The 15,211-nt window shown below is 34.3% G+C and overlaps 1 protein-coding gene across 2 annotated transcripts; it reads right to left on the reverse strand.

The window, feature by feature from the left end:
• Positions 1-4,708: 4,708 nt before the first annotated feature.
• Positions 4,709-11,180, reverse strand: LOC105040807 (pentatricopeptide repeat-containing protein At3g16010). 2 transcript variants are annotated; one of them, XM_073254473.1, is made up of 3 exons: positions 10,902-11,180; positions 8,730-10,571; positions 4,709-5,066 (listed from the first exon to the last, which is right to left on the reverse strand). In XM_073254473.1, the coding sequence occupies exons 1-2, from the start codon at positions 11,005-11,007 to the stop codon at positions 8,740-8,742; spliced, it is 1,938 nt and encodes a 645-aa protein (XP_073110574.1). In that variant the 5' UTR covers positions 11,008-11,180; the 3' UTR covers positions 4,709-5,066; positions 8,730-8,739. The 2 variants fall into 2 exon arrangements, with proteins under 2 accessions (XP_073110574.1, XP_010915805.1); XM_010917503.4 differs by lacking the exon at positions 4,709-5,066 and adding an exon at positions 5,435-5,801.
• Between the last annotated feature and the right edge of the window lie 4,031 nt (positions 11,181-15,211).

Raw genomic sequence — 15,211 nt, forward strand, 5'->3', positions numbered from 1 at the left:
TTTTTATTTTTTATAATTTTTAAAGATTTTTTTGGAATATTTTTTAAAAAAATTAATTTTAAATGGAGAAAATAATTTGAAATGATGTTTTTATTTGAATTAAAATTAAAATTTTTATTTTTTAAATTTAAAATAATAATTTTTATTTTTTTTCATTTTTTTTTCTTTTATGATATTTTTTTAAAAAAATTAATTTGAAAATAGGATTGTAATTTGAAATGATGATTTTTATTTGAATTAAAATTAAAATTTTTTATTTTCTTAAAATTTATAATTATAATTTTTATTTTTTTAAATTCTTTTTTTATGTTATTTTTTATTTTTTTTACATCAATTTTTTTCAGATATTTTTTTAAAAAGATAATTTGAAATAGGGATACTAATTTGAAATGATGATTTTTATTTGAATCAAAATTATAATTTTTATTTTTAAAAATTTAAAATTATAATTTTTATTTTTTTTATTTTTTTTTGAAAATTAATAATTTAACTCACCACTTGAAATGGTGTTTTAGAAAACGTCATTTGAAATGGCGATTTAAATTTTTTTTTCCGTCGTCCATGTGGAAAAAGGATGAAAAAGGATGGTGATGTGGCCATCATAAAACGCCATTCTGAATGGCATTTTATACGGTTTGCATTATTTTGATAAATAAATTAAAAATTAAATTATTTTTATAAATAATTTTTGTTTAAATTCTATCATAAGGCTAAATGCGTATTATCAATTATCAATTGATCAATTATATATTACATTTTATATAATCGGCATAACAATAGGTTGTAGGTAGACCTGATTACGGGCCGGATTTGGGCCTAGATCATATCAAAAATTATATAGATCCAGCCCGAAGCTTGATTAAAAATGAATAAACTCTAAGCCCAAAGCCTGACCCATGAACAGATCTAGTTGTAGGTGACCTACAAAACAATATTACAACAAATTTGTTACGGATCCTCACCTTGGCCTTGGCTAGATCCCTCCCTCAGTCTCTTGAGGTATTTGCTGCTGTTATGAACATGAAGAATGCCCCAGATCAACTCGTGGAGGATGGAAGCTCAGATCTTGATTTTGGCCGAGGTCTATATATCAACAACCATCGAATTTTATACTTCGGCCTCTGACGAGCTACCATCAGCTAGGCCCATGCCAATCTGATCTTGGAAAAGGCAATATCCTTTGTTGACCAATTCCACCGCTTATCCAATTCGAGAAAATTTCGATAAGACAAAATGTCTCTGGTCAAATCACGTTCAAAAGGAAGAAACTCACCGCCGCTTAATCTGTATGCAGAAATCAAGGATCGATCAAGACTTTATGACGTGCACGACTCTAACTTTTTCTCTATAAATAAAGGGATGTAAGGATCTCCAAAATAAATTTTCGATTTTTATTTTTTTTTTTCATTATTTTCTATCTCCTAATTTGAATATCGGAGAATTCTCATCGAAAAATATTCTGATAATTTTTTTGCAAGTTTGAAGTCAAAACTCAAATGACACCTTCCGCATACATCGTCATTTTATCTGTCCAACCTCAGGCGTGAGAGCTGGACACCACAAAACTCACAACGAAAAATATTTTGAGAGGCAAATCCTCAGTGCAATAGTGCATACCAGTTTGAATATTATGAACTTTCAATTTTGAACCCCACCTTTCTGTTTTTTGTGAATTATGGGGACAAGGAAAAAGAAGTTAAACTAACTATGTGCAGTTATTACACCACAGACACAGGGCATGACCCCTCAAAATCATCTCTCAGAAGGTGCTGGCAATGAGAAATTGCGGAAACTTCCTACTTGTGGCACATGGAAGAGCGAAGAAAGTGCAAAGCCCTTTTATTGCCATATGCTGCGAGGCAACAGCCAAGATGGCAGAATGGCAAGACGTTTCTCTTGTTAAAGAACATTTAAGAACTTATCATATTTTGATTGAACTGACTATATCTTGCATGTACTGATGCATGAGTAAAGCATTGTTGTGTCCTGGGCAACGAAGGCAAATCTTGGTTTTATTGCCATATATCTTTCATTTTTCTCGCATGGAATGATACGTCGTTGCTCACGAACTTCGCCTTTTTGACGACTCTGGTTAAAGCTGACCTAACGAGACGTTTGCTGCCTCATGATGGGTGATGGAATATCAACTTGGACCCCGCGAACATGTAGAAACAAAAGGCGGAGTCTTTTCTTCGTGTTAGATTTTCTCCCCTTGTATTCCTTCACCGCCCAAACCCCAAATCTCTGACCTTTGTGCTAAGTAAGGGTACAATTGAATCGAGCCAAGTTGAATAATTAGAAGTTTGAATTCGACTTGACTCAAAATACTTAGTTTCAGAACTCAACTCGAAATCGATCAAGTTTTAACATCCCAAGCTCGAGCTCGTCTCGATAAAAATCAAACAAAACTCAAGATCAATCAACTTGATTCAAATATTAACCGAACCATATTTGAATTCAAGTTCGGACTTAAAATCGAATCTTAATCTAATAAAAATATATATATTTATATATATTATAAATAAAAATATTATTATTAAAATATATAAAAATTTAAATAGGCTCATGAGTTTTCGAGTTAAGTATCTTGTTACTCAAATTCGACTTAAAAAACTATCGAGTTATTCGAGCTTGATTCGAACTCGATAATAATTAAATCGAGTCGAGCTTGGACTCAGTTGAACTCAAGTAGCTCGTGAATGGCTCGACTTATTTGTACCTCTGTGTTAAAGTAGCTTGAGCAAAAAGTTGTTTTACCAAGTTAATATTTTACAAATGTGCCAAGGTTTTTCTTCTAGAAGAAAAAGAGGCACAACACTATAATACCAATAACACTTTCTATGATGACAATATACGGAGGACAATATAACTAAAACATGGATTCCAGCTATCTAAATCACCAAAATATGATAAACAACCAATCTTGCCTTAATTATCCGAGGTCTAGTCTCATTGCATCTACTTAAAATTTAAAAGTATTTTTTGTATATACGTCCTCCTAAATATTCAAATTTATATAAATATTTTTTCAAAATTAATATTTATATATATATCCTCATAAAATATTTATTTTGTTGTATATACTTTTTTTTTTGTATATATGTCCATATCATTTAATGTTATTAAAAAATTAATGGTTTAAAAATTAAGTGACTAAAATACCATTATGGATAGATGTGAATAAAGAAAAATTTATAAATATATATATGAAAGTAGAAATTTTATGAGGATATTCATATAAATTTGAATGTTTAGAAGAATATATATGTAAAAAATTCTAATTTAATCTATATCATATAGATGGATTTAGACCCTCTTACTCTATAATAATAATATATTACATAATATAACAATATGATGATGATATTATATAATATATTATATATTAAAATATTATATTATATTTTATTTTTAGGCAAACATCAGATGACTCATTAGAATTGCATTCATTCATTAAATAAGTAAAAAAAAATCCCTTGGACAAAGGAAAGAGGGAGAGAAAGTGAATAAGAAAAAAAATTATAAAAATCATTATGAACCAAAACTAGGCTACTAACAGCAAGAAAATTAATAGAACTTAACAGTTGACTTTCCTTCCATAAAACTTCCCATAGTTTTCAAAGAGGGAGCCATCTTCATACGGGCCACCACCAAACCTTAATCGCATCATCCAATAATTTTTTTTTGACTTCAAAAAATGATAGTGTTGGCATTTCTTATATCAGAAACCTACTGTAATATCCCATTTATTCTATTGCTCTCTTCCAACATTAGTTATCTTTGCTCTGCCTATGGAATATCGAAGCTAAAGACTCAAAAAGGATGGAGAGGCCAAAGAAGGCCACCTAGTCTTCCTTCATTTAGCAAGACAAGCTTTAGTAAAGTAGTGATGAGGCAAACTCCAGCTGCTTGATATAATGTCCAAATCCACATTGTAAATTCTCATTGTTATATAATGCCAAATTTATGACTATGTCCATTCTGTATAAATATACAAACAATCTATCTAATATCGGACCTAAACACTTTTCTCAAAAATATATTGTTATACATTAAATAAATTATGGATGGTTGCGATCTGTCTATTATCCAAATAAAATAATTCTAATATATTATTTGATAAATGAATCTTTTTATTTATATAAATCAATAAATTAAGTATATTTATTATTTTAATCATGCTTATTAATTTTTTTCTATTAGAATAAAGAAAGAATTAACAAATCAACGAAGATGTATTTATATTTAAAATTTTTTGCATGTATATCTTTCTAAACATTCAAATTTATGTGAATATCCTCATAAAATTACTATTTACATACATACCTTTATAAATTTTCTTTATACATCTACTAATAAGAATATTTTTATTATTTTAATTTTAAACTATGAATTTTTTTTTAACAATATTAGATGACATGAGTACATATGTAAAAAATAAAGAGAAAAAAGATATATATATATATATATATATATATATATATATATATATATATATATATATATATATATATATATATATATGTAAAATAAATATTTTATAAGGATATATAACAATTTTGAAAGAATATTCATTCAATTTTGAATATTGAAAAAGATATACATGCAAAAAAACCTAACCTAAAATAATTGATCAAAAGTTCACCTCCACAAAGGGGGAAAAAAATGATGGATAACAAAATGACTAGGCATGGAATCGAGCCAAATGTCATAAAATATGCAACTTGGCATGTAACTAAGATGAAGCGGCACTTCTCCAATTGACAATCCTTTAGCGTTACAGCTTGCAAGCCCTAACAAGTAGAAAAGCGTTGCATTGTTTAAACTAGATGTGGTTTCACATGTTCTCTGTCATATAATATGAGTCTCAACTCCAGAAAGAAAAAAAAAGAGAGAGAGGCAGCCAAGGCCACCTAATGTCTATCAGAAGACAACACCACACCAGCTGCACAACACATTATGTTCTGGTATATGGTACATCACAGCACAAATCACTTCAAGATCTGGCCAGAGATCATTATTCACCTGATGCTCCGTGCCCCACATGCTTCTTCAGGTGTATTGTGCTGATTTTGTATTAAAAAAAAAAAGGAACTTATATTCTTTATGAAGTTTCAGAGAGTAAATGTACAGCATGAGCAATATGAAGAGAAATAATGAGATAAGGCAACACCCAGAAGGTGGGGCTAGGCTTTCATGGCCCTCTTGGTTTGAATGCTTCCATAACTACACTGCTCCTAAGCTCCTGGCTGTGAGAATTGCAAGTCTTACGTCCATGACTATAGCTTCTACATCCTATGAAGGTTTGCAGATGCAAGGAGTCCACCTTGGATTCTTTGATGGCATGTTTGATGTGATCTTACAGGATCTGGTAAAAGCATCCATGACTCGATACTCTGGCTTCCTAGTTTCAGGTTTTGCAAGCAGTAGAATCTGAATCCAATCTTGGCTAAGAGAGGCCAAGAATATAGCACCATTAAGATTTATGATTGCCCAAGTAACATCTCAAAACTTCGAGTGAAGCATCACCTTTTGCTTCAAAAAAATCCAAATTATGTGGACGGCCCCAGGAGGACTACCTTGCGTGCTGTTTGGTCCAATGGTATTCTAATTGCAATATTTAATCTAAACAGCACACAGCTTTATTTTTGGATGCAGTTAAATATGAATTTTGAACAAAGCTCTCTCCAGCAACCATACTTCAGAATCCCAGCAATATCAGAACTTGAACACCAAGTGCACCCTTTTTGTGGGGGCAACACTTTGTTGAACATGCTTATGTTTGTGTTTCACAATTTTTCCTGGAAAGGTGTCCATTTCTTTAGATAAATCATGATGTCACAAGAAATTAACTGATAGCTAAGTGATAATAACAACATGATTATCAAGATACAAGTTTGTGAGACTTTGTGGTGCTCAAGTAAAGAAAGCAAATGTACAGTGCGCAAACCTGAGCATGCAAAGAATGGAAGAAAGGGTGGAAAGTACAATCATAATAACCATTTTTTTGACTATGTACAGTGGAGAATTAACAAAGATGGTATTGGCATGAGTAGAATAATACACAAAACCAGTAAGGAGAGCAACGTCTTCCATCTCAGAGGGCCCAAAAGATGAAAGCTGTGAGATTAATTTTGCGAATACTAGTGGTAACAGACAACAAAGCCCTTAATGTGAATAAGTCAGCTACTACAACCATAAAGAAGGCTTCAGGCTCCAGAGAGGTGGGATAAGGCTACTTGACCGCAGTTGGTTATGAAATATAACCAGGAACACAGGAACCCACTAAAGCACGACATGCTATATAATGATATTAACATCAGATCCTTTAACCATCAAAAAAAACAAGATAAAAATCTGGTTGGTGGAGCAGAATAATAGTGACAGGACAAAATTATAGTCCACCTACTGTCATGGATACGAATCCCAAAGGAAAGGTGGTATAGTATATCCTGATTTAGATTTCTTCTGTGCTCTTGAGCAACTCTTCTTATGTTATACAATAATAAATTTTCAACTGAAAAAGTTATTATCACAGGCTAAGATCTCAGAGAAGCCTAATTACATTTTTTAGATATTTAAGGACATTAGTTTGGGGTTTCTTCTATATTCTTCGAATTGCTGTCCTCAACTCCATGTTTTTCCATCCATTTTAAGTTGTAGAGTGGGCAGGCTAATTTGCTATGCTTGTACAGCAAGTTGAAGCTTTCAAAAAACACCTTTATGTACAAAGATAGCAATATAATGTTATTGACTTATCAAGGCTCAAAATATAGGAACACCTTCTTGAGATTACGCATGGATGCAACATTATCACTAATGACATGTAGCTGAATCTGACATTCTAGTTGAGCTACCAATTCTTGAGTTTCTGGGACAATGTATAACAAAAGCTTAGTTGTTCAGATAAGAACAGCCTTTTGATCAGTGCCCTTCTCTTCATATGGCAAATTTGTAAATTCTCCTGGTCTGGTCTACCAAGATGTTCGTTTTTCCTACCAAAAGAAAAAAATGATGTTTATGTTTGATAACTGGTCCCTAGTTGAGAGAAGCATTCCCAACATTTCTACATTATCTGTGATGTTCCTGAGAATTTAGTACTTCACTTTCCAAGTTTCATGCTAACAGCAAATTCACATGGTACAGCATAGGGCTAGCAATATAATTGACCACGATGCCATAATATAGTGTTGCCAAAAGAAAATATTTACATTTGAACACCTCTTACACCCTTTTTTTGCTTAAATGCTTATATTGTTGCTAATCTCTCCCCCTAGGCCCCTGCTTATTAACACCTATACTCACTAAGACATGATCCATCTTGGTCCTTTTGAAAGATCCTAATCACTCTTTAGCTTCCCTCATAAGTACTTTTAATATTTTCTAGCATAAAACATCAAGTCAGTCATTATTACCGAAAAATACTTCTGTGCCTATGCCATCTATTTCAGGGAGTGCCTTATATTTATAAAAACAAATATAGTTATAAACAATTTGAATTTTCAGGATGTCAGATATTTAATTAATCAAGATATCAGCTTGAAACTATCAGCCAAAAAGAGAGGAGAAGAGGGGCTGTGGGGTTAGTATTTATGAGGAACATAAAAGATTTTTTTTCCTCTTTTATTTCTTTCCTTCAGTCTTTCTCTATTTAGAAGCTCTATGGGAGTGGCACCATCCCAAGTCAAATTCTGGACTTCTCTGAGGCAAGAGTGCCAACTGGCTGAGATAAGCCTGATTGGCAAAACTTGGAAGCTCTGCAATAATGGATGCAACAATCCCTTCCATAATCCCAAGCTTCTCTAGAACAAATACTGACATTTTTAAAAAGTAGTGCTTTTGCATTTGATTATGATGTTTTATAATTTATCTTCTTTTTCTTTTTTGGTTTTGGGGGAAGATTGTTGACTATCTAGATAGCATATGATTTCTTCTTAATTGTTTTTGACTTTTGACCTCATGAAAATGTAAAACACATAATTCATCAATTTCTTCATGAAACTTGCATCTATTTTTACTATGTTTAGCAATTACATTAAAACCAAAAAAGAATATGGGAGGACCAATGTAGGCATGCAATTAGTCCCATATTGGTAGTATGCTAGGGAGGTCTTGGAACCTTATATAGGGCCAAGGAACCTGAATAACACTTTTCTAGGTAGCCTTTTTGGGTGAGATCTTAGGTCGTTGCAAATGATATCAAAGCAAACTTGACCAATGGCGCATGTGTGACTAGAAGATATTGTAGCATGGGTTGTTTTGGGGCTAACCACAAGCCGATTGTAGTTTGCAATTGTTTCTAAGATGTGATCCTATTTACCCTTAATTTGGCAATCATGCTAGGGATTAAACAGGGAGGGTATATGAGGATTTATGCAAGCATTTGTTTAGTCCCCATTGATTGTGTTTTGGGGAGGGCATGGATGTTTATACAGGGCTAAGGATTCCAAATAACACATTTTTTGGATAGCATTTTTGGGTGAGATCCTAGACTTTTATACAATATGGGCAATAAATTGTCAAGAAACAGGATATATCTATGAGATTGCATGTCAAATCTCCACTGTAATAAGAGTCCAACAACTTGTCACATATCTAATCAGATAATGCAACTTTCTAATAAAGGTCCAGTATGAATTTAATTGAAACCCCAATGAAGCAAACCCACAAAACATGGTAGAATTAGCTATATATTTATAAAAATAAAGTCTAGTAAAGAAGAATCTTACCAAATTCTCTTTAACGAACTAAGTCCATGGGTTCATCATCAATTTTTCCAATGGCTTCGAGCATTGATGAGTACGTAATGAGATCATATTCAAATCCCTTTGACTTCATCTCTTTCATTAATTTAGCTGCCTCCTCAAACATACCAGCATGGCTTAGAGCACCGAGAACTGTGTTGTATGAGACCACATCCGGTTTAATGTTAGATTTCTTCATGTTCGAAAGCATCTCCATTGCTTGGTGTGGGCCAGCTGTCTTTGCCAGTCCATTTAAAATGATATTGAGGGAATTTATATCTGGAACACAACCTTGTTCTTGCATTGTTCGGAGCAAGGTTTGAGCTTCATCTATCATGCCAATCCTTACCATTCCAGACATGAGAGCATTGTAGGCATAGACATCAGGAGTGCATCCCAATTTCTTCATTTCATCAAAAAGATCTATTGCATCATTAAGACGCCCACATTTACCAAAATGCTTTATCATCACAGCGTATACTCGAGAACTGGAAGAACCGCAGTTTTCTTTTAATTCCTGAAATAGCTCATTGGCAACTTCATACCGTTTTGCTTTTCCAAGAGCATCAATTAGGCTACAATAGGCTGCTGGACATGGGGGGAAACCCTTCTCATCCATCTCCTCAAGAAGCAACATGGCTTTTTCCACTCTATTGCTTTTGCAGAATCCATCAATGAGAATGGAATAGGTGAAGGCACTAGGAGCAATTCCTTTTTCCTTCAATTTTTCGAACCACGAAGCAGCCTCTGATGCACGAGATTTAGATTCAAAAAGTGCTTTGATGATGGTATTATATGTAACCACATTTGGCACGCATTGCAAAGATTCCATCTCATCGAAAAGCTTAATGACATCATCCAGCCGCCCAGCCTTGCCCAAGATGTTCATCAAATTATTCATGAGGACTGTGTCTGGCTTACAGCCCTCCCGTCGCACTTCAAGAAAGAAGTCATATGCCTCTTCTACTCTCCCAGCCTTACCAAGACCTTTTATCAACTCAGTATAAGTAAAGACATTTGGGGCACAACATTGACCTCTCATTTCACGGAACAAACTCAGAGCCCTCTCAGTATTTTCTGACTTAAAAAACATGCCCATCAAAGTGGTATAAATCTTTGCCGTGGGTTGTAATCCATTCTCTTTCATCTCCTCAAATAGCCTAATAGCCGAGTCCTCACGACCCAGCTTGCAGAAAGTGGCAATAAGAGCATTGTAAGTAACAGTGTCGGGAAAACAATTACCTTCATTGCACATTTCATTGTAAAGCTCATGCACCTTCTCGTAATGGCCCTCCTGCATCAGCATGATGATCATGCTATTGTAAGCATGTGCAGTTGGCCTGCATTTCCGAGCCTTTGTCCGATAAAAAATCGAGCATGCCTTGTCCACCATCTTCGCCCTCCCCAAAATCTTAATAATCTCAGATAATTCGGTAGGGGTAATGACACAATTGCTTTTAACCATGTCTTGGATATTTTTCCACATCTCGCCTACCAGTCCGGCTTCATCCAAACAATGTATCAAGCCCATATACGTGGTGTAATCATGCTCAAAATTCTTCCTTTTTGCGGCCCATCTGAAGAACTGCATCTTCACCCCAATCTCAACATCTGTTTTCATTACTTCACGAACCAATCGGTGATCAACCTTCAACCTCAGCACCTCCAAGGCCTTCTCAGCATCTGGTCCCCACTTAAAAATCTTTAATATTCTCACGAACCTCTCATCAAGCGCACGAGCTGACCTCTGGTATCTTGGCGTTGCCAGTGAGGCTGGGCTGTCCTCTCTGAGAGTTGGAAGTCTGAACATCTGAACTATTTCATTTTCTACACAGTTCCATAATGTTCGATTGATCAAATATCCATCAAAATACTAGTAAAAAGATGATCATATCAACAAGACATTAAGCAACAAACTAAAGCAAAGCAATCGTGCTTGATAAATTTTAATTGTAAAGATCACGATAAAAGATATTATAACAAGTACTCTGTTCTCATTGGTCCACCACCTGCTCAGAATTTTTTGCAGAATAACCAAATAGCTTCAGTGCATAAAAACCCAGAACTTAAAAACCTCTTCTTTTTTTCTTTAAAAAAATGTAAACCAGTTATCGCAAAGCCATGATTTTTTCAAAAGGAGGATACCATGCCTCTCACCTGTTTGCTTTAATCTCCTGCTGAGCTGCGGTGAGGAAGATATGCCCCGCTTCGGAAGGAGAGCAGTGGATGGCTGCATTTCTCTTCCCAAACGCCAACGATTCATGCGATATCGGATTTCAACACAACTCCGCGGAGCTGATGGACGAGAGCGTTGTTGTCTCGGGCCGCGACGCTACTGCACGGCTGCACGCCGTGACGACTCTTGGACCCTTTTTTTTTTTTTTTTGGTAAAAGTCTTGGACGGTTTGGTCGCGGCGAATGTTGGCCTTGGGGAGGAGCATGTTTAGCGTTTGCGTACTACCGTTTATGTACCACGGGTTCAGTGTTGCCATTGGCTAGCGGAGAGTGGAGGATTTTGATGGAGGGCTGTGATCCAATCAGAAAAAGATGATTATAAAAAATATTTTTGACTGAAATCCCGCAGCATTTAATTATGATTATTATTTTATCAATAATTAAATATTAATTTCGTATCCAATGGACGGCCATGATTCCACCAATTGAGAATTGTTGCTTGCCAGATCCATACGAAATCGGGAAACAAAAAACCGGCATCCATGAATTATCAAAATTCTTTTTTTGAATAAAAAAGAGAGGGACGTACATCCTAAATTTATCAGCTTATAACCTCATGCATGAGATATGATGTTTTAAAATAATATTTAATTTTATTTATCTATTTTATTATATTTATTTTATATATATATTAAATATAATTAAAATAATTAAAGAAGAGCAATAAATAATTTTATTTTTTAAATATCTTCTCGAATGATGTTGATTAATTTTATTCTACAATAATGGCTCAACTAAAGATCAACGTATTAGAATTTTTATGACAAAATGAAGTGATTGATAATAATGTTATTGGCTTTTAAAAGAAATTTAAGATAAAAATATAAAAACTATTATTTCTTAATGTTTTCTATCTAAATACGGATGCATATAAAAAAAAACTTTTTTATTTGCCTTCTCCTTTCCATCTCATGCATAACTCGGTAATGATTAAATAAAAATAAAAAAAATTCGTAACTGTTAGTGTGACCTTATCCCAAAATGCCAACGCTATCCCACCCACTTAAATGATTGCCATACCATCACTAGCAAGATAGACGATCTCGACGATGGCTCTGACGATGCACTAGTGGCGAAGGCAAGGGAAAAGAGGACCAAAGTACTAGCAGCGAAGTCAAAATGGAAGATGACAGGTGGGACTGATGCGTTCATATATATATATAGATTCCACCTGTAAGAAGCTCATAAGCAGGTTATACATCAATGGCACTTAGCAATCTTATAAAGTACTAAAAATAGTTGGCAGCTTTAGTGTTTGAAAGTAGCCAATCAACAAATATGTATGAACAATGGTTCATCAAATAATTGAAATGGAAGTAGAAGTGTTTTTAGTTTCTCTCTTCATGGCCCATAACAAGGCCGTTCCAAGTTGGTCTCCATGGTTTCAAAATCTTTCTTTGACGCTAGGCAGTCTATAAATCTGCAATGATATTGATGATACATCAAAATTTAAAGGCTGCAATATAGTCCTTGTATTTTTATTCTTTTTTTTTTCTTTTAGAAATTTTGAGTAGATTTTCTCTTGATCCATTTTCACATCCCTTCATCGAGGAGTGCACTAGAACGTAAAACTAGTGCAGCTAATGACAAACCATTATTATAAATACTAGTTTATAACTCCATGCGATGCATGAGATAGGAATCTAAAAAATCTCTCTAATCTCTCTCAAGTACTCTTCTTTTCCATAGATCCCTAAAGAAGATAATAAAATGAAAAGAAATAGAAGCGAAACAAATGACCATCTTTATGAGCAAAGATCTTATCCTTAATTTTTTTCTATCTTTCCTTTGTTTTCTTTGATTTTTTCCATATTTTTCCCTATTTTTTCTGTCCTAAGGAGTCCCAACCGGATGGTTGGCTTGAAGCGGCTAAATACAGAAGCTTAGATGGTGGCTGGAGTCACTGGGACCTCTTTCAATTCTTAATAAGTAGATCTATATTTAATTTTTCTTTTTTCCCTCTTGTATTCTAATTTTGCATCCCCAGTTGGTAGATCTCCAAGGATTACATTTTATAAGGTCTTTTATTTAAAAAAAAGAGAGAAATTGGGATTTAATGTCAAGTTTCTGATTTTTTCCTCATTCTTGGAGAAAATGTTGCGTCTTTCCATCTTTACAATAAGTTGATCGATATAATTTTGCCAAGCTATATGATGGTTGATGCAGTCATCTAGATTTCTTCATTTCTCTATTTTTTTTTGTACGATTTTGGTGGGCAAATTTTGAGTCATGCATCGCCTTTTCTTATAGATCTATTATTTGCATGTTGGGGTTTTTTTGTTGTTAGTGGTGTAGACTGGGATTCCTTTGATCGATCTCATCAAGATAGTGGAAGAACAGAGATGCCAAGAGGGGCACTACTTATGTGCGAACAACTACAGCTTCTTCGAGAGCCTGACGATGCTCAACCTCTAATCCAAATGCTATCGCAGCTACCGCCTCAAGGAGGAGCAAGACTCGTCCGCCAAGATCAATATGGAGAAATTCTTCATCCCCTCTTCTATCTCCCTCTCCTCATCCACCATTGCCATCATTGCCATGATGGGTCCTGCTGGAGAGGTGAGGGGTCCGGTGGTCCCAACCTCGCCGCCGTCGCTGTCGGTGGCCTCACAACCGAGCCGATGCACGGCATGCCAAAGGAGGGTCGGGCTCTCCCTTGTTGGCCCTTTTTTTTTCTGAGGACATGTGGCGGCCTCTTCTCTATTTTTTGGGGATATATGTCTTGAGAAGCCTCCGTTTTAACATACATATATTAGATTAGGATTCAAATTATGCATGACTTCAATGGTGCTTTAGTAAATATAAAAAAATAATGAGTAAAAAGTAAGTAATATCATATATTTTATCTTGATTTGCAAATGATCCTTGTATCTTCAATTAATGTAATGTTAATCCTATAATTTTTAATTTATTGCAATATCCCCCACCGATCTTTCAATTTGGGACAAAATTCACCACTTGTGCCTATCTAATAAATTATTTGCAGTTAAATGGGTGGTGCAAATTTATTGAATTATTTTAAAATAGAATAAAATCTGACGTGGATTTATAATAGTCTAAAGATCAAAATATCTAAATCCTAATTTTAATCTTATCCTTTTCTCCAACCCTCCTCTCTAAGATAGCCATACAACTCTCGTCGATCCTTCAGCCATCGTCACCATCACCCCAATCCCTCTAGCCACTGTTGCCCCCATTCCTCCTCTCCTCTCCCTCTCTATTCATCTTCCTTTCCTTCTCCCTCTCTTTCCTCCACTCTCTCCCTCCCTCTTTATTTTTGGTTATAGATTGTGAGTTGGTGGCGGTGTTTATGATGTTTTTTGTTAATTTTTTGAGGTAAAAATAGTTCTTTGTATTTTTAAAATCAAATTTATGAAAGTTGTAAAGTTTTGTTTTCATATAATTTCTAAAAATGTTGATTCAAAATTTTGGATTAAAATAACCATTATTGGTCTCCAATAATATGGTTTTGAAGATTGTAAGTTTTTTAAAAGTAATTTCCAAACTTTTGGATTCGAAAACTTCACATCAAAGCACTCGATTTTGATTTCCCTTAGAGAAAATTTAGTAGTTCATATTCATAAAGACTTAACATCTCAATTTTTGAAGAAAAATTAGCTATTTTATTTTTTAAATATCATGCTTACAAGCATAGATTTTTTTCTTAATTATCACCATTTCCTTCTCTTTAATTGTTTTAGATCTTTGAATCAGATAAATTTGGGACATTTCAGCTTCTTGGTGGCAGAATGTTCTCTTATTTATAGATAAAAATCATATTTTTTTCTGTGGATAATCAAAGCTTTTATTGGATTAGAAAAGAAAGGGGCTATAATTTGATCTTATTGAAGTTTATCACGGAAAGCAAAATTTCCATTTGTGATTTCACTTTAGAGAAAATACAATCTCAAATCTGAATTCATGCCAACCTATCCCTTAACACAGACCATGTTGTTACTGTTTATGGTGACCCACCCTCAATGAAGACCTCTTGCCTCACCTCCCTAAGCTTATGCTCTTGACCATTCTCAAACATGTTCACCACCTTCAAAATACCAATAGTAGGAACAAATGCCTCCTCCCCCAACTCTCCCATCACTCATATGAAGACCCGTGACTTCACTCATGTTCTAGAAAGAGAGGGAAAAGAGAAAAAGAGAGGGAGAAAAAAAGAGATAGGAGGAGAGAAAGATGGGGGTGGTGACGGCAGAGGGATGGGTGCAGTGAGACAG

Source organism: Elaeis guineensis, chromosome 3, assembly GCF_000442705.2.
Source record: "Elaeis guineensis isolate ETL-2024a chromosome 3, EG11, whole genome shotgun sequence".
NCBI classification, from domain to species: domain Eukaryota; kingdom Viridiplantae; phylum Streptophyta; class Magnoliopsida; order Arecales; family Arecaceae; genus Elaeis; species Elaeis guineensis.